At 41.7% G+C, this 23625-nt stretch overlaps 1 protein-coding gene across 2 annotated transcripts in view; it reads right to left on the bottom strand.

Moving 5' to 3' along the window:
• Positions 1 to 285: 285 nt before the first annotated feature.
• Positions 286 to 23625, bottom strand: part of MTERF3 (mitochondrial transcription termination factor 3) — a 39692-nt gene continuing 16352 nt past the window's right edge. For both annotated transcript variants that reach the window (XM_048841288.2, XM_048841289.2), the window contains exons 5-8: positions 21279 to 21426; positions 19932 to 20003; positions 9935 to 10096; positions 286 to 537 (exon numbers count right to left, since the gene is read on the bottom strand). In XM_048841288.2, the coding sequence (XP_048697245.1) occupies positions 343 to 537; positions 9935 to 10096; positions 19932 to 20003; positions 21279 to 21426 (577 nt within the window). In that variant the 3' untranslated portion in view covers positions 286 to 342. The remainder of the gene's footprint in view (positions 538 to 9934; positions 10097 to 19931; positions 20004 to 21278; positions 21427 to 23625) is intronic.

The following is a 23625-nucleotide window of genomic DNA, read 5'->3' as shown; positions in this document are numbered from 1 at the left end:
AGGTGAAAAAGTAGCAAAAAAATCAATTTTAACATGCTTTATAAGTTTATGTTCCTGGTTGGCTGCATTGCCAATCATGAATGAAAATTAGGATTTCATTTCAAGAGTTACGTCAATAATTATACATACATTTGCTTAACCCTTTTCCATTAAGAAATACATATTTTAAAATATATTTAAAAAATTTAAAATATATATGCCTTTATCCTTACACATTGCACTAATTTCATAAGCAATACTTTTTAAACCAGTAAATAAGCAGTTAAGAGACAGAAGAGAGAGCAGTTTTTGTAAAATACATTTATTTCATAACATTCTCTCTCTTTTTACATGTGTTACTAATTAAAGTGTTTTTAAGAATTTTTCAAAGTCCTTTACTGAGGCCTTGGCAACCTCTGTACAAAACACCTCATCGGGCATGGATACTAGCTTGTCCAGAGAGATGTAGCTGGGCTGTGCTGGGTCATACTGTGCTCTTCCCAAAAATGTAAGAAACATATGTCTTTCTTTGACTCGTAATAGCTTTGAATTGAAAACCTAGGAAACAAAAGAAAAGGCTGAGTTTTATAAGCTTCAGGCTCTATAAGTACATCTAAAACTAAAAGTTTTGCCACTAAAGTAAAAGTTCTGAATAAAAATGAAAATTTTGCACCTCCCCCCCTCCATTTTTCTGAACCATTCCTCATTAAGCATATGAACCAGATCCTATACTACACTTTTTTTTTTTTTTAAAATAACACTGTTGGAATTAAACAAAGAATCAATAAGTGATGATAAATCTCTAGAAAGTAACTTCACACGGTGGATTCCATTTATTAGCAACTGCTTGGTTCCCAGCAAAAAGTTGTCATTATCTGGAAGTTGCCAATAAGCAGAAGGTAAGTTTGCAGAGCTGCAGCCAGGGAAGAAAGCATTGGGACGTGTCTTGCCTGTCTGCAGCTGGTGCATGCAGGATGCAGCCCAGAGAGCGCTTGGAGAGGTACCATGCCTCCCCATGGACCCCCAGTGCCTTCACTCCTCATGGAAAACCCCGGCATTTGGACTGCAGCCTTCCCTGCCCTACCCACAACCACCCTTCCCCGTCCGCAGTGCCAGGACTCCTGCAGGGCTTCCCCAGTGGGCAGGGATGTGAGCACCCCAGACGGCTAACTATGCGAGCATCCCAGACTGCTAACTCCTGTGAAGGCAGTGAGGCTGCCGCCAGGGAAGAAAGCTCTCTGATGTGCTAAGCCTGGGACTCCAGTGCCAGGTCAGGACGCACCCTGGAGAGTGCAGGGAAAGGTACCGCACTGCCCTAGGATTTCCTTCCCTGGCTGCAGCCCTGCAAACCTGCCTGTGGATGGGGCCCTTACTCCAATCAATAAAAAAAAGTAAGCAGCATGCCTATTACCAATATCCAAATCCCATTAATATTAAAGGTAATGGGATGGAATCAGCTCCCATTAACCGAAAATTATTAACATCGGTTTGCTGTTAAGCAGCATCCCCTTTATATGCTAACCCATAAATCAATGGTACTCTCTAACCTGAAATACTGTGTTCAGTTCTAGTCAGTCACCTTATTTCAAAAAAGAATATAGCACAAATGGGGGTTCAGAGATAAGCAACAAGAATGATTGGAGGCAAACAGAAGCTTCCATATGAAAAGAGATTCAGACTAGGATTGTATTTTAGAAAACAGAGAAATAAGAGGGGATGAGGACATGATACAGTACAAAATAATGAATGGTAGAGTTGTGGTATATTCACCGTTCATAATGCAGAACCAACAGAATATGTGATGAAACTGATAAAAGGAAGTTTATATCATACAGTGCACAATTAGCTTGTGGAACTCATTTTCACAAAATAACACTGAGGCCAAGCGGTCGATAGGATTCAAATAGGGATTGGGCATTTATATGGATAAGGTATCCAGAGATATAGCAGTATGGATTAAAACAAACTCAAGAGTTTTGAGAGGAATATAATTTCTCATGCTTCAGAGCATCACTCAACTTCTTTAAGGGGAGTTAAGAAGAATCTTTACCTGGGGGCAGATTATCCAGAACTGCTGACTGTAGGGCTTCCTCCACTTTCCTCTGAAGAGGCTGGTATTGGTATGGTATTCTGACTCTGGCCACTCTTGGAGACAGGATACTGGACTAGACGGACCACTAGTCTGTTCTAGTATGGCAGTGCCTATGTTCCTGCCCCCAAAATCTTAACATGTAAATACGACATGGCAATAAGTGAGGATCAGAAACAGACAATAAGGGAATAAGATGGAAGAGTGTGACAATTAAGACTATTTTAATGGTTATGTTAATAAAATTGTCATCTTTTCTCCCCTCACTTCTTGTAAACGATGGCAGAATAGAGGGCAGAATTTTTTTTAGGAGAAATTTGAATGAGGCAAGGGAGGTGGCTTGGTGAAAGATTTGGGGAGGTTGTTCTCAGCTTAAGGGGTAGCATGAAAGAAGGAAAGATGATGTGTCTCAGAGGAGAACACGATGCATCAAAGCTGATGATATTGGCAGAGTTAAGAGGGCAGAGAAGACACACAGAAACCAGGTCAGAGATGTATCTTCTTCTTTCATATGGCATTGCAATGCTTTTTTATTATTGGATAAGTGAGGACATCAGTCTTCTGTTTGCATAGTAGCTTGGTCAGGTAATCACATTTTGCCGAAGAGGCCCACACACTGCTGCTGGCAGAGGGGATCCACTGAACAAGGCCGCTGCGGGTGGCAAGAGGGACCCCCGGAGCTCGTGGCTGCTGCGGGCGGCAGGGGGGACTCCGGCAGCTCCCAACTGCAGCAGGGCGCACCCTGGAGCTCCCAGGACCCCCCACCCCCAGTTACCCATTTTGTCATGGGTATTTTTAGTAAAAGTCAAGGACAGGTCACAGGCTTCCATGAATTTTTCATTATTGTCTGTGACTTTTACTAAAAATATCCATGACAAAAACTTAGCCTTAGTTATAATCCTAAGTAGCAGAGAGGATGGTGGCATCTATTGTTGTGGAAAAGAGGTAGGTGAGAGGGCTTGGTAAGGAAGTTTGTGTGTTCGGTTTTGCATGAGGCTTGAAATGGTGATGATCCATTATCTAAAATGAGATGTTAGAGAGACAAAGATTAGACTCAGCTGCTGGAGACAGCTTATATTTGTGAATGTGGATAAAGGCAATAGTTAATAGTGAGTGCATGGGCCCCACCAAGGATAGAGCACAGGCAGAAAAGCTGATGGGTCAAAGAACTGAGCTTTCAGGGACCCACAACAGACAAAAAGCCTTCTAAATGTATACAGAAAGAATGGCTAAACATGTAGTTAGGAGGAGAACCAAGAGGGACGGAGTCATGAACCTAAGGGATGACGTGAATAGTACTAAAGGCAGGAAGATGAATATGGAGATAGACACCAAGGCCATTGGACTTAGTGTTAGAGCAGTGGTTCTCAAGCTTTTATACTGGCGACCCCTTCCACACAGCAAGCCTCTGAGTGTGACCCCCCCTTATAAATTAAAAACACTTTTTTACATTTAACACTATTATAAATGCTGGAGATGAAGCATGGTTTGGGAGTCGAGGCTGACAGCTCGTGACCCCCATGTAATAATCTCACGACCCCCTGAGGGGTCACGACCCCCAGTTTGAGAGAATGCTGAGAGGGAAGGGTGGAGATACAAGCAGTAATGGGAGATCACATGAGATTTTTTCATTTTTCCTTGGGGAAAAAACTATCAAGATCCTGGATGGAGAGAGAGAAGACTCTCAAGGTCAGCTCCCAGACTGCTGTGCTGGGCATCACAACATCACAAGATGGCCAGCCCTCTGTGGAGAAAGAGGTGATTAGGGACTATTTAGAAAAACTGGACGTGCACAAGTCCATGGGGCCGGACGAGTTGCATCCGAGAGTGCTAAAGGAACTGGCGGCTGTGATTGCAGAGCCATTGGCCATTATCTTTGAAAACTCGTGGCGAACGGAGGAAGTCCCGGATGACTGGAAAAAGGCTAATGTAGTGCCAATCTTTAAAAAAGGGAAGAAGGAGGATCCTGGGAACTACAGGCCAGTAAGCCTCACTTCAGTCCCCGGAAAAATCATGGAGCAGGTCCTCAAAGAATCAATCCTGAAGCACTTACATGAGAGGAAAGTTATCAGGAACGTCAACATGGATTCACCAAGGGAAGGTCATGCCTGACTAATCTAATCGCCTTCTATGATGAGATTACTGGTTCTGTGGATGAAGGGAAAGCAGTGGATGTATTGTATCTTGACTTTAGCAAAGCTTTTGACACGGTCTCCCACAGTATTCTTGTCAGCAAGTTAAGGAAGTATGGGCTGGATGAATGCACTATAAGGTGGGTAGAAAGTTGGCTAGATTGTCGGGCTCAACGGGTAGTTATCAATGGCTCCATGTCTAGTTGGCAGCCGGTGTCAAGTGGAGTGCCCCAGGGGTCGGTCCTGGAGCCGGTTTTGTTCAATATCTTCATAAATGATCTGGAGGATGGTGTGGATTGCACTCTCAGCAAATTTGCGGATGATACTAAACTGGGAGGAGTGGTAGATATGCTGGAGGGCAGGGATAGGATACAGAGGGACCTAGACAAATTGGAGGATTGGACCAAAAGAAATCTGATGAGGTTCAATAAGGATAAGTGCAGGGTCCTGCACTTAGGACGGAAGAACCCAATGCACAGCTACAGACTAGGGGCCGAATGGCTAGGCAGCAGTTCTGCGGAAAAGGACCTAGGGGTGACAGTGGACGAGAAGCTGGATATGAGCCAGCAGTGTGCCCTTGTTGCCAAGAAGGCCAATGGCATTTTGGGATGTATAAGTAGGGGCACAGCCAGCAGATCGAGGGACGTGATCGTCCCCCTCTATTCGACATTGGTGAGGCCTCATCTGGAGTACTGTGTCCAGTTTTGGGCCCCACACTACAAGAAGGATGTGGATAAATTGGAGAGAGTCCAGCGAAGGGCAACAAAAATGATTAGGGGTCTGGAACACATGAGTTATGAGGAGAGGCTGAGGGAACTGGGATTGTTTAGTCTGCAGAAGAGAAGAATGAGGGGGGATTTGATAGCTGCTTTCAACTACCTGAAAGGGGGTTCCAGAGAGGATGGTTCTAGACTATTCTCAGTGGTGGAAGAGGACAGGACAAGGAGTAATGGTCTCAAGTTGCAGTGGGGGAGGTTTAGGTTGGATATTAGGAAAAACTTTTTCACTAGGAGGGCGGTGAAACACTGGAATGCGTTGCCTAGGGAGGTGGTGGAATCTCCTTCCTTAGAAGTTTTTAAGGTCAGGCTTGACAAAGCCCTGGCTGGGATGATTTAATTGGAGATGGGTCCTGCTTTTGAGCAGGGGGTTGGACTAGACCTCCTGAGGTCCCTTCCAACCCTGATATTCTAAGATTCTAAGAGTCCTCCCCAACAATCTGTTAGCTGACCTTTTTGTTTGGTCTTGACTTCTTAAGATTAGCCATCCCATGGCTTTTAACTTCAAGATTTAGAATGTTAGACTCAGTGGCATGGCTACAATCATTTCATTCCTTCTGAAACTGCCCCTTGCAGTTTTAAATTGCACACGGTTTTCTTGTAAAAAGTTGCCATGTTCCACTCAGAGGTGACTTCATTTCAGCAGTGGGTAAAGTAAACCCAAAATATACTGTTTATTTTTTAGGATGATAGTAAATGTAAGGTCTAAAATCATTTAAACAAGGCAGTAGAAAAAAAGTTAATTATCAGGAACTCACCTATTTGTGCAATACACCTCAGTGAAGATTTTAAGAAGTGTAAGAACATAAGAAGGGCCATACTGGGTCAGACCAAAGGCCCATCCAGCCCAGTATCCTGTCTACCGACAGTGGCTAATGCCAGGTGCCCCAGAGGGAGCAAACCTAACAGGTAAAGATCAGTGATCTCTCTCCTGCCATCCATCTCCACCCACTGACAAACAGAGGCTAGGGACACCATTCCTTACCCATCCTGGCTAATAGCCATTAATGGACTTAGCCACCATTAATTTATCCTGTTCTCTTTTAAACCCTGTTATAGTCCTAGCCTTCACAACCTCCTCAGGCAAGGAGTTCCACAGGTTGACTGTGCGCTGTGTGAAGAAGAATTTCCTTTTATTTGTTTTAAACCTGCTGCCCATTAATTTCATTTGGTGGCCCCTAGTTCTTATATTATGGGAACAAGTAAATAACTTTTCCTTATTCACTTTCTCCACACCACTCATGATTTTCTATACCTCTATCATATCCACCCCTTAGTCTCCTCTTTTCCAAGCTGAAAAGTCCTAGCCTCTTTAATCTCTCCTCATATGGGACCCGTTCCAAACCCCTAATCATTTTAGTTGCCCTTTTCTGAACCTTTTCTAATGCCAGTATATCTTTTTTGAGATGAGGGGACCATATCTGTATGCAGTATTCAAGATGTGGGCGTACCATGGATTTATATAAGGGCAATAAGATATTCTCCATCTTATTCTCTATCCCTTTTTGAATGATTCTTAACATCCCGTTTGCTTTTTTGACTGCTGCTGCACACTGCGTAGACGTCTTCAGAGAACTATCCATGATGACTCCAAGATCTTTCTCCTGATTTGTTGTAGCTAAATTAGCCCCCATCTTATTGTATGTATAGTTGGGGTTATTTTTTCCAATGTGCATTACTTTATATTTATCCCCATTCAATTTCATTTGCCATTTTGTTGCCCGATCACTTAGTTTTGTGAGCTCTTTTTGAAGTTTTTCACAGTCTGCTTTAGTCTTAAGTATCTTGAGCAGTTTGTATCATCTGCAAACTTTGCCAACTCACTGTTTACTCCTTTCTCCAGATCATTTATGAATAAGTTGAATAGGATTGGTCCTAGGACTGACCGTTGGGGAACACCACTAGTTACGAATCTCCATTCTGAAAATTTACCATTTATTCCTACCCTTTGTTTCCTGTCTTTTAACCAGTTCTCAGTCCATGAAAGGATCTTCCCTCTTATCCTATGACAACTTAATTTACGTAAGAGCCTTTGGTGAGGGACCTTGTCAAAGGCTTTTTGGAAATCTAAGTATGCTCTGTCCACTGAATCCCCCTTGTCCACATGTTTCTTGACCGCTTCAAAGAACTCTTGATTAGTAAGACATGATTTCCCTTTACAGAAAACATGTTGACTTTTGCCTAACAATTTAAGTTCTTCTATGTGTCTGACAATTTTATTCTTTACTATTGTTTCAACTAATTTGCTCAGCACTGACATTAGACTTACTGGTCTGTAATTGCCAGGATCACCTCTAGAGCCTTAAATATTGGCGTTACATTAGCTATCTTCCAGTCATTGGGTTCATAGAATCATAGAATATTTGGGTTGGAAGGGACCTCAGGAGGTCATCTAGTCCAACCCCCTGCTCAAAGCAGGACCAATCCCCAATTTTTGCCCCAGATCCCTCAATGGCCCCCTCAAGGATTGAACTCACAACCCCGGGTTTAGCAGGCCAATGCTCAAACCACTGAGCTATCCCTCAGAAACAGATTTAAAGAACAGGTTACAAACCATACTTAATAGTTCCGCAATTTCACATTTGAGTTCTTTCAGAACTCTTGGGTGAATGCCATCTGGTCTCAGTGACTTATTACTGTTAAGTTTCTCAATTAATTCTAAACCCTCCCCTAGTGCAGCTTCAAACTGTGACAATTCCTCAGATTTGTCACCTACAAAAGGTTTGAGAATCTCCCTAACATCCTCAGTCAAAGAATTCATTTAGTTTCTCTGCAATCACTTTATCATCTTTAAGTGCTCCTTTTGTATCTTGATCGTCCAGGGGCCCCACAGGTTGTTTAACAGACTTCCTGCTTCTGATGTACTTAAACATTTTGTTATTACCTTTTGAGTTTTTGGCTAGCTGTTCTTCAAACTCCTTTTTGGCTTTTCTTATTACATTTTTACACTTAAGTTGGCAGTGTTTATGCTCCTTTCTATTTATCTCACTAGGGTTTGACTTCCACTTTTTAAAAGATGCCTTTTTATCTCTCACTGCTTCTTTTACATGGTTAAGCCATGGTGGCTCTTTTTTAGTTCTTTTACTGTGTTTTTTAATTTGGAGTTTTAAGTTGAGCCTCTAAAAAGTGTCCATGCAGCTTGCAGGGATTTCACTCTAGTCACTGTACCTTTTAATTTCTGTTTAACTAACCTCCTCATTTTTGCATAGTTCCCCTTTCTGAAATTAAATGCCAGAGTGTTGGGCTGTTGAGGTGTTCTTCCAACCACAGGAATGTTATATGTTATTATATTAGGGTCACTATTTCCAAGCGGTCCTGTTATAGTTACCTCTTTGACCAGATCTTGCGCTCCACTCAGGACTAAATCAAGAGTTGCCTCTCCCCTTGTGGGTTCCTGTATCAGCTGCTCCAAGAAGCAGTCATTTAAAGTATTGAGAAATTTTGTCTACATTTCGTCCTGAGGTGACATGTACCCAGTCAATATGGGATAATTGAAATCCCCCACTATTATTGAGTTCTTTATTTTGATAGCCTCTCTAACCTCCCTTAGCATTTCATCGTCACTATCACTGTCCTGGTCAGGTGGTCGATAATAGATCCCTACTGTTATATTCTTATTAGAGCATGGAATTACTATCCACAGAGTTTCTGTGGATCATGTGGATTCATTTAAGATTTTTATTTCATTTGATTCTACATTTTCTTTCACATATAGTGCCACTCCTCCCCCGGCACAACCTGTTCTGTCCTTCTGATATATTTTGTACCCCAGAATGATTGTGTCCCATTGATTGTCCTCACTCCACCAGGTTTGTGATGCCTATTATATCAATATCCTCCTTTAACACGAGGCACTCTAGTTCACCCTTCTTATTATTTAGACTTCTAGCATTTGTGTACAAGCACTTTAAAAACTTGTCACTGTGTATTTGTCTGCCCTTTTATGAAGTGTCAGATACTTTTTTATGTGAATGTACTAAGTACACTGATGTGTAAAGACATTTTATTGCTTGCCATATATATTCTAAAAGGCAATACACAAAATTACATTCAAGCTATTTAATGATATTAAACTTCTGCCAGCTAAAATACTTAACTTAGAAACAGCGTAAATCTGAAAGAAGTCATTGCGAGAACTGCATTTTTAGAACTAGTTAAATACCTGATGAAGAAAGTTTGGATTTTTTGGATTAGATTTTCCAATAATTTAGAATGAACTTTCTCCAGTGTCCTTCCTATTTCCACCCTCAACTGACATGAAAACCTTAGGTCCAGTGGTACTCAGCCCTCAGTGGTTCAGGAGTCAAATTAGCAATCAACATTACCCAAAAGAGCCACAGTAGTGTGAATTCATTGTTTCATTTACTATTTTTATAGGTATATATTATTCTCACAGCAAATTACCAAGTATTCTACAATTGGTTAATAATATAGTAAAAGCATCCTGATTGGTTAATAATTAAATCAGTGTTTTAGTATCATGTGCTGCAAAGAGCCGCAGGGGAGACATTAAAGAACCACTTTCAGCTCCCGAGCGTCAGTGTGAGTATCTGAGGTGCAGATGATGAAGGCTCCAACAACAGTGTTCGATGTAGCAGGCACTTATCTATATTGTAAATCAGCCAGTAGAGATCACCACTGCCATAACCATAGAAAACAAGATTATTATGTTCACTGGACCAAGGAAGAAAAAAAAGAGCTAAATGAGCTTCCAAATTTAAATCTTTAGCACAGCTACCTGTTGCTCCACTGAACCAGTCATGAGTGAATTACTGATAAAAATTGTTCTAATTTAAGCCAAGCCCCAAACTACTTTTTGCTGCCAGAGATCACTTGAAGAATCCATGTGGATTTTGGCGATTGTATAATTTTGCCCTCAGAGCTGGCCCAGTGAAGGAAATCAAACTCCTTGTTTTGACGGCAATTACACTTTAACCCACAATTCTTAAATCTCTTACTTGAGGGAAGTTAGTGAGGATGTGGTGGGGAATGCCCATTACATTGTGCAGGTAGTCAAAAGTCTCTGTAAGCTTCTTTTTGTTTGCAGTTAAAATCTTGGGGATTTTAGATACAATATGCTGAATTTCATTACGCCGAAAACCAAGTTCAACCTGGCACACCTGAAAAAAGAAATAATAAATCAGCTATGATAATTTGATTTTTAACAACACATCACTGAAACTGATTATTTTTTTTAAAATAAGTTATCCATACTACTAAGATATTCCAGTCACTGATCATCTAGCTGTGGGTCTCTAAACGATAGCTTCCACCATGTTCAGACTGTAAACTGCTTTGGGACAGAAACTGAGTTGCTTTATGTTATAGACCACCATGAACACTGATGGTGTTCAACAAACAAGGATATAAAACACACGTGATCTGGTAGGTTGCTGAATAAGAAAACTTTTGCACTTTCATACTACAGCACAATCAAACTGAGGATCTCAAAGCACTTTACAAACATAAATAAATTCAATCTTAACTCATGTCAGGTAGGAGAGTTATTATCCCCATTTCACAGATGAGGAAACTAAGCACAGAGATCAAAAGATTTGCCCAAGGTCACACAGTAAGTCTGTTGTAGAGCCAAGTGAACATCCCAAGTGATTTAACTGTATTCATACTTACATTCTCAGGGGTTTTTAAATTGTATTAACTATGTCTGCCATCCCAGGCCTATGACCCACAATTTCATTAACAGGCATCCTTTTATGCCTCCACTTCCATCCGGATTAGTGGTTGATGACACAAGGGACAACAAACCAAAGTAAACGCAAGAAACAATATTTCTTCTGATAGCCTGAGAAGGTTATTGGTTGGGTGATAAGAGGTGAATGAAAATAGAGGGAAATGGTCAGACTTACCTCCAGAAATACTATCCCTGCACAATATAACTACCTCCACTTGCCCAGAAGCAGAATTCACAAGGCCGGGTCTACCCTACAGACTTATATTGGTATAACTACATTGCTCAGATGAATGGATTTTTTTGTTTATCCACACTCTGAGCAACATAGTTATACCAACCTCTCTTTCATATTCTTGGATGGAGATTATCTGGGTCCCCTGATTTAGTCCCAATAAACTGTTTGTGTTTGACTTCCACCTCAGATGCAGTAATTTCTACATCCATATCCTCGCTTCCATTAGCCACCCTGCCACTGCCTTATTAAAAACAAAGGCAAAGTATTTGATTTGGTGTTGGGCCATGCCTAGATTATTTTTAATCCCCCCTCCCCACCCCAGTGTTTAGCAGTCCCACTTTTTTCCTTTTAATTTTATTTATATGGCTATAAAACCTTTTATTATTGGTTAGAATGCCCTTTGGAAGGTCCAACTCTGCTTGCTTTTTGGCAGTTCTCACTTTATCCCTACACTTTCTGGCCTCCAAGAGGTAGCTTTCCTTGCTGATCCATCCCATCTTCCATTCCTTGTAGGCTTTCTGCTTTCTTTTAATCACCTGTTTGAGATGCTTGCTCATGCAAGTTGGTCTGCAACCCTTCCCTATGAATATTTGCCCCTTGCTTGAGATGCAGGCTTCACATAGTTTCTGCAACTTTGACGTAAAGTAATTCCAAGCCTCCTCCACATTCAGATCCTGGAGACCTTTGGTGCAGTCCACTTCCCGAACTAATTCCCTTAATTTTTTAATGTTAGCCCTTCTGAAATAAAGGACCCTAGTTACAGCATATGTTTATTTATCCTTCTATTTAGTTTCAACTGAATTAACTCATGATCACTAGAACCAAGGTTGTCTCCTACAATCAGATCTTCTAGGAGGTCCTCACTACTCACCAATACCAAATCTAAAATGGCATCACCTCTTGGTGGTTCAGAGACTATTTTGTGAAGAAATCTGTCAGCTATCACATTCAGGAAAATCTGGATCCTACTATTGTTAGTAGGACTTGTCCTCCAATCTATATTTGGAAAGTTAAAGTCTCCCATAATCACACAATTCCCAGTATTATTTATTTCATTAAAAACATTCAAGAGGTCTCTACCATATCCAAATTGGATCCTGGGGCTCAGTAGCATACCCCAAGCACAAGCCCAGGGGATCCTCTAGTAGCTTTTTTCCCCAAAAGTGATTTTTGCACTAACAGACTCTGGGTATGTCTATACTTGCAGAGTTTTTGCGCTGTAAGTTTCACCGGTGATAGGGAACCAGTGAAAGTAAAGTACTGGTTTGAGTACTCATTTAATTCTTCAGGTGTCAAAGTGTGTTTACATTAGCAGCACTTCCATCACGGAGGACAGCAGCGCTCTAGGGCAGCTATCCCACAGTGCAGCTCTCTCCAGTTTGACATGGGTCTTGTTGGAAAGGGGGGGGATAATCGCGGGGCATCCTGAGTCCCTGCACAGCCTCCTCTCCCCAAACACGGATAAGCTCCAGTAGCTCAGCATTGCTCCAAGCAGGGGATCACTTGCTCTGTGGAGCAGGCATTGTCACCTGGCCAGATAAGCGTGCACTTGCCAAGAAAACAGGGAAGGGGAGTTTCAAAGTTCCCAGGGCTTTACTGGGGGAGGGATGGATGTCTGTTTACCTGGCATCAGAGCAGCAGAGCTGCTGGCCAGAGTGGTCACCTAGGCACTGAGAGATCTCCTCCAGGGACGAACTTGTCTTCACTTGCACATCACCGCAGAAGCATCACTGGTAAGAACTGTACGCCTCTCGTGGAGGTGGTTTTCTTTTTGTGGTGAAACTTTGGAGTTTCACTGCAAAAAGTCATTAGCAAGTGTCGATGCTCCCATGGGTTTTACGCAAAAAAGGGACTTTTTCCCCGCTTTAAATGGCAAGGGTAGACATGCCCTCTGTCTTATCCATTCCCTCACTTCTAATTTCTTTACAGTAAATCTCATTAACATACAATGCTACTCCACCATCTTTGTCTTTATTTCTCTTTCCTGAACAGCACATACCCTTCAATACCAGTACTCCAGTCATAACAGCTATTCCACATGTTTATGTTATCCCTATATATCTGGTTTCACTTCCTGCTCTAATAGTTCTAGTTCCTCCATTTTGTTACCCGGGCTCCTGGCATTGCTGTATAAACATCTTAATTGTTGCTGCTTAGCTTCACTGACATTCCTTATCCAATTGGGTACATTCAATCTATTGCCAGTATTGCCTACCTGACTGGTAGCTTCATTGGTATTGGCACTATTTTTCCTTTTAATGTCCATTCTCCTACCCACTGCTGTTCCTTTATCCATTGTTTTATCCTTTCTTGATTTTCCTCCTTTTCAATGTTAAAATCAGCTGTGGAAATTACATGAGCATACCCCAACCATCTCCCCTGAGTTTCTAGGTTTTAAATCAGTTTTGCCACATCCATCCCAGAAGTCTATTTCCCTCACTACTCAGGTGGAGTCCACCCCATGAGAACTGTCCTCTGTCCATGACTGCCTCCCAACGGTCAAACATCCCAAAGCCCTCCTTATATTACCACTGCCTGAGCCATCTGTTGATCATTATAATTTTGTCTCATCTTCATTCTCCTCTAGGGAGAAGTAGAATCTCACTGAAGATCACCTGAGCCTCTATTTCTTAAGCATCTTCCCCAGCCTGGCATAATCTCCCTTGATACGTTCCAGCAAGAATCTAGCAGTATCATTTGTTCCCACATGAAGGACAATCAGTGGATCCTTTCCTGCTCCCATTAGGATCCTCTTCAGCCTTAGATCCACATCCCATATCTTATCTCCCGGCAGACAGCACACCTTTCTGTTCTCTGGATCAGCTCTGGTGACAGGCCTGGGTCTTGGGACTCCCTAGTAAGAAAACGATCACGTAGACCTGCATTTTCCTGGTGATGGAGTGATTCACCAGCCTTCCTCCTGTTCTTTTTGTTGCAAGTCCTCGTCTTTTATTCTCCCTTACAATCTTCTGCAAGTCATCTTGTATCCTCCTGGGGCTCTGAACTCTGGGTATCTCCATTGACTCTTCCCCTCTTCTTATAGGACTAGCCACTCTTCTCTTCTTCCTTGACCTCCCACTTTCAGTTACTGCCTGCCATGCCCCTTTTTCATTCACCAACTCAGCAAATCTGTTTCTGAGCTCTGTTTCTTCTTCATTAGCTGGTCTTTTCCTTTACCTGGTTCTTGTAGGCAATGCTTCCTCTGGCCACTTTTCTCACCCAGCAATCTCTCCTCACAGTTCTTCAGTCCAGCTTGCATCTGCAAGTCTTGACATTTCCCTTCAGCCTCCTCTTGCCTTCCCTCCATCATCTGCTCGAATCCCCTTCAAAACTCAACCATAGTTTCCACCTGCATCTCCAAACTTCAGATCTTCTCTACCATCAGCTCTATCAGGCGGCACTTCATACAAAGAAAGTTCTTTTCAGGTATCCGCTCCAGGATCGCGTTCATCCTGCAGCTTCCACATCCAGTCGTCTTCATTGCCTCTTCCATTGCTTCGGTGACTACCACTGCTGCCTCTGTATCTGTCACAGCCTTCCCACCTAATATCCTGCCAATCTGACTGGGGGGAAAGGGGGAGGGAGTGGTGTCACCTTCCTCTGCAGCATGGGAAACAGGTCACTTGCAAGTTTAAACTAGTGTAAATGGTGGCTTCTCTGTAACTTGAAGTCTTTAAATAATAATTTGAGAATTTAAGTAATTCAGCCAGAGGTTAGGGGTCTATTAGAGAAATGGGCGGGTGAGGTTCTGTGGCCTGCAACGTGCAGGTCAGACTAGATTATCATGATGGTCCCTTCTGACCTTAAAGTCTAGGATTACCCCCCACCCCCCGACCATGTGGGCATCACTATATCGACGGGAGAAGCTACTATCTCTCAGGGACGTGGATTAATTATAGAATCATAGAATATCAGGGTTGGAAGGGACCCCAGAAGGTCATCTAGTCCAACCCCCTGCTCAAAGCAGGACCAATTCCCAGTTAAATCATCCCAGCCAGGGCTTTGTCAAGCCTGACCTTAAAAACCTCTAAGGAAGGAGATTCTACCACCTCCCTAGGTAACGCATTCCAGTGTTTCACCACCCTCATAGTGAAAAAGTTTTTCCTAATATCCAATCTAAACCTCCCCCACTGTAACTTGAGACCATTACTCCTCGTTCTGTCATCTGATACCATTGAGAACAGTCTAGAGCCATCCTCTTTGGAACCCCCTTTCAGGTAGTTGAAAACAGCTATCAAATCCCCCCTCATTCTTCTCTTCTGCAGGCTAAACAATCCCAGCTCCCTCAGCCTCTCCTCATAACTCATATGTTCCAGACCCCTAATCATTTTTGTTGCCCTTCGCTGGACTCTCTCCAATTTATCCACATCCTTCTTGAAGTGTGGGGCCCAAAACTGGACACAGTACTCCAGATGAGGCCTCACCAATGTCGAATAGGGGAACGATCACGTCCCTCGATCTGCTCGCTATGCCCCTACTTATACATCCCAAAATGCCATTGGCCTTCTTGGCAACAAGGGCACACTGCTGACTCATATCCAGCTTCTCGTCCACTGTCACCCCTAGGTCCTTTTCCGCAGAACTGCTGCCTAGCCATTCGGTCCCTAGTCTGTAGCTGTGCATTGGGTTCTTCCGTCCTAAGTGCAGGACCCTGCACTTATCCTTATTGAACCTCATCAGATTTCTTTTGGCCCAATCCTCCAATTTGTCTAGGTCCCTCTGTATCCTATCCCTCCCCTCCAGCGTATCTACCACTCCTCCCAGTTTAGTATCATCCGCAAATTTGCTGAGAGTGCAATCCACACCATCCTCCAGATCATTTATGAAGATATTGAACAAAACCGGCCCCAGGACCGACCCTTGGGGTACTCCACTTGATACCGGCTGCCAAGTAGATATGGAGCCATTGATCACTACCGGTTGAGCCCGACAATCTAGCCAGCTTTCTACCCACCTTGTAGTGCATTCATCCAGCCCATACTTCCTTAACTTGCTGACAAGAATACTGTGGGAGACCGTGTCAAAAGCTTTGCTAAAGTCAAGAAACAATACATCCACTGCTTTCCCTTCATCCACAGAACCAGTAATCTCATCATAAAAGGCGATTAGATTAGTCAGGCATGACCTTCCCTTGGTGAATCCATGCTGGCTGTTCCTGATCACTTTCCTCTCATGCAAGTGCTTCAGGATTGATTCTTTGAGGACCTGCTCCATGATTTTTCCAGGGACTGAAGTGAGGCTGACTGGCCTGTAGTTCCCAGGATCCTCCTTCTTCCCTTTTTTAAAGATTGGCACTACATTAGCCTTTTTCCAGTCATCTGGGACTTCCCCGGTTCGCCACGAGTTTTCAAAGATAATGGCCAATGGCTCTGCAATCACAGCCGCCAGTTCCTTCAGCACTCTCGGATGCAACTCGTCCGGCCCCATGGACTTGTGCACGTCCAGCTTTTCTAAATAGTCCCTAACCACCTCTATCTCCACAGAGGGCTGGCCATCTCTTCCCCATACCGATGGGAGAAACTTATACCGATGGGAGAAAATTATACCGATGGGAGAAACTTTCCAGTCAACACAGTAGCATCTTCACTAAAGTGCTATAGCGGTGCAGCTGAGCCGTTGTAACACTGTAGCCAAGCCCTTACTGAGGAAGCATCTTAAGAAGTGGGGTTGTTCTCATGAAAAACTGGATGCGCCTCATTCCTGTGAAGCCAGCCAGCTCTGCAACAGAACTTTTTTTGGGGGAAAAACTACTTTATTAAACAGGAAAGGTAACTACTACTAAGCACAGACCAAGAGTTGCTTTTATGATTTTGTCTTGTATTGTGGGTTATACGGGAGTGGAGATTTAAGGTAAAACTAGTAAATTGGGATACACTGCTTCTTTTGGGGCAGAGGACCTGGCATTTCTGTGATTAACTAGTGTCATGGGCTGGAAACCACAGGGGAACACTTTAGACCGTGGGACTCAGATGCACCAAACCTGCAAGGCAAAGACAAGGCTAGTATAGCCCAGAAGAGAGTACCTGAGTTGCTGAAAGACTGGTAGCGTTAAGGAGCTGATACCCAGCTAGTCACAGACAAGATACCCTCATTGCAGATGAAGGGTGACTCTCAGTCCCGGGTGCCCAGAGAACCATCAGTCCATCTAACAACTGTCTGATAGTAACAACTCTTGTCCACTACCAACCTAGGCTGGAATTGAACTACTGATCTAAAGTTTCATAGATTCTAAAGCCAGAAGAGACCTCTGTGATCCTCTAGTTTGAACTTCTGTATAACACAGAACTTCCCCAAAATAATTCCCAGAATCTCTCTCTTAGAAAAACATCCCATCTTGATTTAAAAATGGTCAGTGATGGAAAATCCACCACAACTCTTGCATGACGACAGGTTTCAGAGTAACAGCCGTGTTAGTCTGTATTCGCAAAAAGAAAAGGAGTACTTGTGGCACCTTAGAGACTAACCAATTTATTTGAGCATGAGCTTTCGTGAGCTACAGCAAGTGAGCTGTAGCTCACGAAAGCTCATGCTCAAATAAACTGGTTAGTCTCTAAGGTGCTACAAGTACTCCTTTTCTTTTTGCACAACTCTTGCTAAATTGTTCCAATGGTTAATTACTATCACCATTAAAAAGGTATACCTTATATCCAGTCTGAATTTGTCTAGCTTCAGCTTCCAGCCACTGGATTGTGTTCTACCTGTGACGTTGCACCCCGTAAGACTTTATGGAAATATGCTTATGAACGTATATATGACATAATTGGAATATGTTTTATGCTACATATGCCATGTAACATGTATGTAAAGGATATGATCTACTGAATATATTCATCCTACTTGTATGCATGTGTCATTGTTGTATTCGAAGTTATGAATATTGGCTGTGTACTTGTTTGATTTTAAATAGCCTTAGTAAGGCATTTGGTCAGCTTCTTTAGAAAGGAATTTGCAAGTTAAGTGCCCAATCAAGAAGCACTTAACAGACAATGGATCTTGGAAGGCTCCAATTCACATCAGAAGGGATTCACATGAGGACGTTCAAAGTAGCATGTGAACCATGGCTGCTATCTGTAAATTCTGAGTCATACGTGGACATGTGACTTGCCCATGTGACTCCAAAACTCCATCTTGTAGCTGGAATTCTACGGGGAGGGGGAGAGGCGTCTCCACCCACAAGAGAAAGTCTATTTAAGCCCATGGGAGACCCCTCCACTTGGTTTTCAGCTGGCTCAAGAGATCGCCTCTCCATCCCCAGGGATACCTGAAAGAAACTGGAACAAAGGACAGTAACTACAGAGGGTGTGAGTGATTGCTGGACCCAGAGTAGAAGGAGATTAGTCTGTAAAAGGAAGCTTACTGGAACTCCACTGAGGGTGAGGTTTTATCTGTATTCAGTTTTCTTACTGTATTAGATATAGACTTACGTGTTCTGTTTTATTTTGCTTGGTAACTCACTTTGTTCTGTCCGTTATGACTTGGAACCACTTAAATCCTACTTTCTGTATTTAATGGAATCACTTTTTTCTTACAAATTATTATTATGCATTAATACCGGGGGTGGGGGGTGTGTGTGAAGGGGAACAGCTGTGTGTATCTTTCTGTCAGTGTTACAGAGGGTGAACAATTTATGAGTTTACCCTGTATAAGCTTTATACAGAGTAAAATGGATTTATTTGGGGTTTGGACCCCATTGGGAGTTGGGCATCTGAGTGTTAAAGACAGGAACGCTTCTTAAGATGCTTTCAGTTTAAGCCTACAGCTGTTAGGGGGACGTGGTTCAGACCTGGTCTGGGATTGCAGCAGGCTAGCGGGTCTGGCTCAAACCAGGCAGGGCACAGAAGTCCCAAGCTGCCAGGGCAAGAAAGCAAGGACAGAAGTAGTCTTGGCACATCAGTTGGCAGCCCCCAGGGGCTTTCTGTGATCCAACCCATCACAATACCTCTCTCTGTTAGACTGAAGAGCCCATTATTAAATATTTGCTCCACATTTAGGTACTTATAGACTGTAATCAAGTCTGCAAGATTAAAGACTATCTCACTTGCAGTCCCTGAATTATCTAGCCTTCAGGGGACTTATTTCCACAGTATTACTAGATTTAATTAGTGACTAATGAGAACTGTTTCTTCCCATCCACAAAGGTAAGGACAGCAACACTGTGTACTTCATTAGACAGACAAACTTGGGCTTTTCAAAAACATTCATTGCGACACTTTACTTGCACAGATAGGGGATTCAAAGTTCATTAAAAAGAAAGTGCTATTAATTGAAACAATCTGCTCCTTTCCAAACCTCCTCCCTCACCACACCCTTCCAGATTGACACTCCTGACCACTGGAAATCTGCCAGAGCAGCTATTCCATCTGAAAACAATAGATTTTTATTCATTTATGGATTATATGGTAATAGGATTTCTCAAATTGAGTTACGACACATCATGCTGTTGGCCTAGCTGGTGTGACAGCACAATAATTAAAGCAATACACAATTTACATTTTCAAAGGGGAAAGAAGTCCTTATGGAATTGCAAGTTATTTATCCAACAATTGTTAATAATGACCATCTGCTATCAGACAATAGGTGTCAAATCCACTTTTTGGCAGCTCAACTTCCTACCAAGAGAAGATAATCAGCTGCATATTTCTTGCTCCTAAATCCTCAGGGATAATTACTATATTTTTTGCCAGCTTGGGTTAAGAAAAGATAGCAGCCCAATCTTTCACTGTTTACTCAGAAAACGATACCCGCTGATGTCAACAGGACTTTTAACTGAGTAAATTACGCCCAAAAAATCCTCTAAATCCAAAATTAAAAAAAAAAAAAAACAAAGTGCTCTGGAGCATGTGTGCTCTGAAACCTGAATGTTAAACACCAAAACAGGTTTACCAGAAAGATCCTTAAAGTTGTTTTATATGTACATATAAATACATTACCTCCTGCGTGGAATTTACGTCTAAGGAATTTTAAATCTGTATTTTTAATTAGCATAGTTATACAGTATATTGACTTCTTAGATGGTTTTTAAGCTTACCTGCCAATTTTCTTTTATAGGCTCAAGACTGCCAGTCAGTAGCCTTGGAAGACGAACTACTAAATCCCGGGTCTGTAATTTAAAAATGGGAAAGATTACGGTTATTGAAACCACAACTGTTAGAAATCCATCCATGTAAATCAGATACATATTTTACATTCACAAATGTTTTGTTGGACTTTTACACACATGCTCCTGAATTTCAGTTCTAGTCTGAGGAAACTAATTCTTTCATTTGAAAATTCATTATGATATCTCCAGCACCAGGATTAGAGAGTCTGAAGAGAAAGGAAAAAATAAGAGGAAAAGGTACCAATAAATAGCTGGAGTCAAATTTCACCATTCTGAAAAAGATGGGATTGAAAGGTATGGCAAAACAGCAGGAAGATGGGATTAAAATAGGCCTACAGACAAAGGCATTTTGAACTCCATAACCTTTGACAGTTCTTAAGAGTTGTTCTTTTGTTAAGATAGCCAATCAGTTTTGAGACATTAAGGTGCTGGTAGCTGTATGGACTTTATCTCCTGGTACACTTTTTATTTCTCCACCATGGTCTCCTAAAGACTTTTAGCAGCATATCCTCTTTCTATGCTATCATCATGAGACTGAAATAAGAATTTAACCACCAATCAGAGACACGTGTGACACATATCATCATGGTTTTGTACTATTTGGATTTTCTTCCCCTTCCCACCACTCTCAAGGCTCTATTCCAGTTATCTTTCTAGCCAAAGAGCAGAGGACACCCTTTGGAGGCTGATAATTAAGGAGTAGCTGTTGAATGAAGTAATTAACTCAACTCCTACACGCTTCAGAAGACTGAATGGACTGCTAATGCCTTAAAGACCATAAAACAAGGAACCATGCATCTAATCTGATCTCCTGTGCAACCATGCAGAGTACATCCAATAGGTTTCTGGGCTAAGTACAGTGTTACGAGTTTATGCTAGTATGGTATTTGTATACTATATGATGTACTTAAGGCCCTCATTATATTGCAGCGTTTAGAAAATGATGAAGTCAGTTGTCTTTCTTGTTTTATTTATTATTTTAGCAGTAGGATCGATCCTCAGATGCTGCTTCAGATGATAAAGCTGTATACACATTTGACACTGTTCACAGATGTACTGCCTTCAGAGGCAGTATTTTGGGATCCTTAGTGTTAAAGATTCATGCTACCTACCTGGGGGAGTTAAAGTCATGTCTTTCGGCAACAGCATGAGAGTGACAATCAATAACCTTGCACGTACACTAAGTATTTTGAGGTTATCTGTGGGCACCTATATTTCAAGTCTAGCCTACTTTCACTAACAAAATACATAAGTATGTAGGGGTATATTATTTACCTTTTGCACACTTAGTCCAAGTTCTTTTTGGAAGAAACCCAATCTATTATCCAATCTTTCCACTGAAAAAGACAGTAAAAACGGAGCTCTCGAGACCATCCGTGCAACTGCTTCCTTACCAAATTTTTTTGATTTTAGGTAAGCCACTCTAGGAAAGAGCAAGAAAATCAGTGATGAACATTTATTGCCTCAATTTATTCATCTAGTTGCTCAAATTCCTCAGTGATATCTTACATGTTTTACAGATGTTTTAATATTAACATACAACCCTGCCAGAAATAATTAGGGGGGGGAAGTCTGCAGTTATCATAAAAACAAAATACCATCCCTTCCAATTAACTACAAGGAAAATATGAGAGAGCAAAATGTCAATACTGAAGACAGATTTTAATTCTTTCCAGCTGTACTTAAAATACAGGTTAAAATAGTTATCTGCTTAAGTAGCAGCCTGTCTCACCGATTAAGAACGCACTAATGCACATCAGGGCACGTGGCTATGACAATATACATTGCCTTCTGCTTATTTTAATGAAATACATTTTCATTGCTTTGGTCAAACTTAAGAAGGACCTCAATACCATTCTCCCTTGCACAGTCCTATTATGCCAATATCACAGAAGTAGAAATACCATACATTGCCATGTATGGTGAAACCTTCCACAAAAAAGTAAATTAAACACTTTTAGATCTGTAGAAGTTATTTTTGTTATAACAGATCTCTACTTTTGGTTACTGCCCCCAAGATTTAGTTATAAAACATCTGGTTGCCAGGACACAGAAAGAGTTTATCTACAGCCTTCAAAGTGGAGCAATGGGGGCAAAAAACCTAACTGGCTTCAAGACTGAGCTTGATATATTTATGGGGGGGATGGTATGATGAGACTGCCTACAATGGCATGTAGCTGACCTGCAACTGCTAGTAGCAAATATCTCCATCATCTGGTGATGGGACACTAGATGGGGAGGGCTCTGCGTTACTACAGATAATTCTTTGCCAGCTGTCTTGCTGGGGGGTCTTGCCCATATGCTCAAAAAGGTCGAACTGATCGCCATATTTGGGGTAGGGAAGGAATTTTCCCTATGACCAGATTGGCAAAGACCCTGGGGCGGAGGGGGGCTTTCACCTTCTTTTGCAGCATTGCCAATCTGACTTGAGTGGTGTCACCTTCTTCTGAAGCATGGGACACGGGTCACTTGCAGGTTTAAACTAGTTTAAATGGTGGAGTCTCTGTAACTTGAAGTTTTTAAATCATTATTTGAAAACTTCAGTAACTCAGCCAGAGGTTAGGGGGTCTATTATAGGAGTGAGTAGTTGAGGTTCTGTGGCCTGCAATGTGCAGGAGGTCAGACTAGATCATCATCATGATGGTCCCTTTTGACCTTAAAGTCTATGAGTAACATTTTTATGTTTAAAGAGAGGTTTATTTCCTCTCCGTCTCCTGAAATTAGTGAAAATGGAGTTCTATTTAAAATACTATATGTAGGGCCCTACAAAATTCACAGTCCATTTCGGTCAATTTTAAAATTAGTCAATTTCACAGTTTTAGATGTTTACATCTGAAATTTCAGGGTGGTGTAACCCTGGGGGTCCCAAAGTAACAAAGTGAAATTGACCTAATTCTTGTCAGTTTGTTTCCAATATGGTTCTAAAAAGAAACAATTTTCCTCTCACAATTTTGCTCTGCTGCACTTCTTCCACTCAAATTTGCTAGATACTGTACTCTGTTCCTTGCAATGAAACCTAGAATTCTGCAGAAACTGATGGCAGAGGTCTTCATTTTCAGAGGAAGTCTCCTATTTACCCCTAATGAATGGATTGTTCAAGACCCGTTTAAATATATCATATACTCAGAATTGCCAATCTCAAACATTCTAAAAAAACACACACAATGGTTTTTAAAATTTCACAATGTAAGTCAAAGGATTGTGGAGTACTTTTTCTTTGCTGTCTCTTTGGTGAGTCATTAGGTTTTATGGTTTCAAGCTTTACTACAAAACCATGAGAGCCAGAAACTTACTTTAAACAAAAAAAAAAAAAAATTAAAAAAGTACAGCTGACATTTTCATGTGGTCACCTGACACTAAGAGCTGGGACTTTTAAGGCAGACACGAACAAGACTCACGATAATCCTGTGAGAATTGGCAACCCTGTCAGATCAGCAGTTGTATAAAGCATGTTAAAGATTCAAGTCACCATTAACAGTATTTCAAAATAAACATATATGGTGCAGCTGCACTACAGACACTGATTTGCAACTGTCAGAATTGTTATGAATTATGGAATGTTTTTACTTTTACAGTGTTTATCTCAAGTCATAAATGCCAAATCCATTGAAACTTTTGTTTT

Source organism: Caretta caretta, chromosome 2, assembly GCF_965140235.1.
Source record: "Caretta caretta isolate rCarCar2 chromosome 2, rCarCar1.hap1, whole genome shotgun sequence".
Taxonomy (NCBI): domain Eukaryota; kingdom Metazoa; phylum Chordata; order Testudines; family Cheloniidae; genus Caretta; species Caretta caretta.
This window is presented reverse-complemented; position numbering and strand designations above follow the sequence as displayed.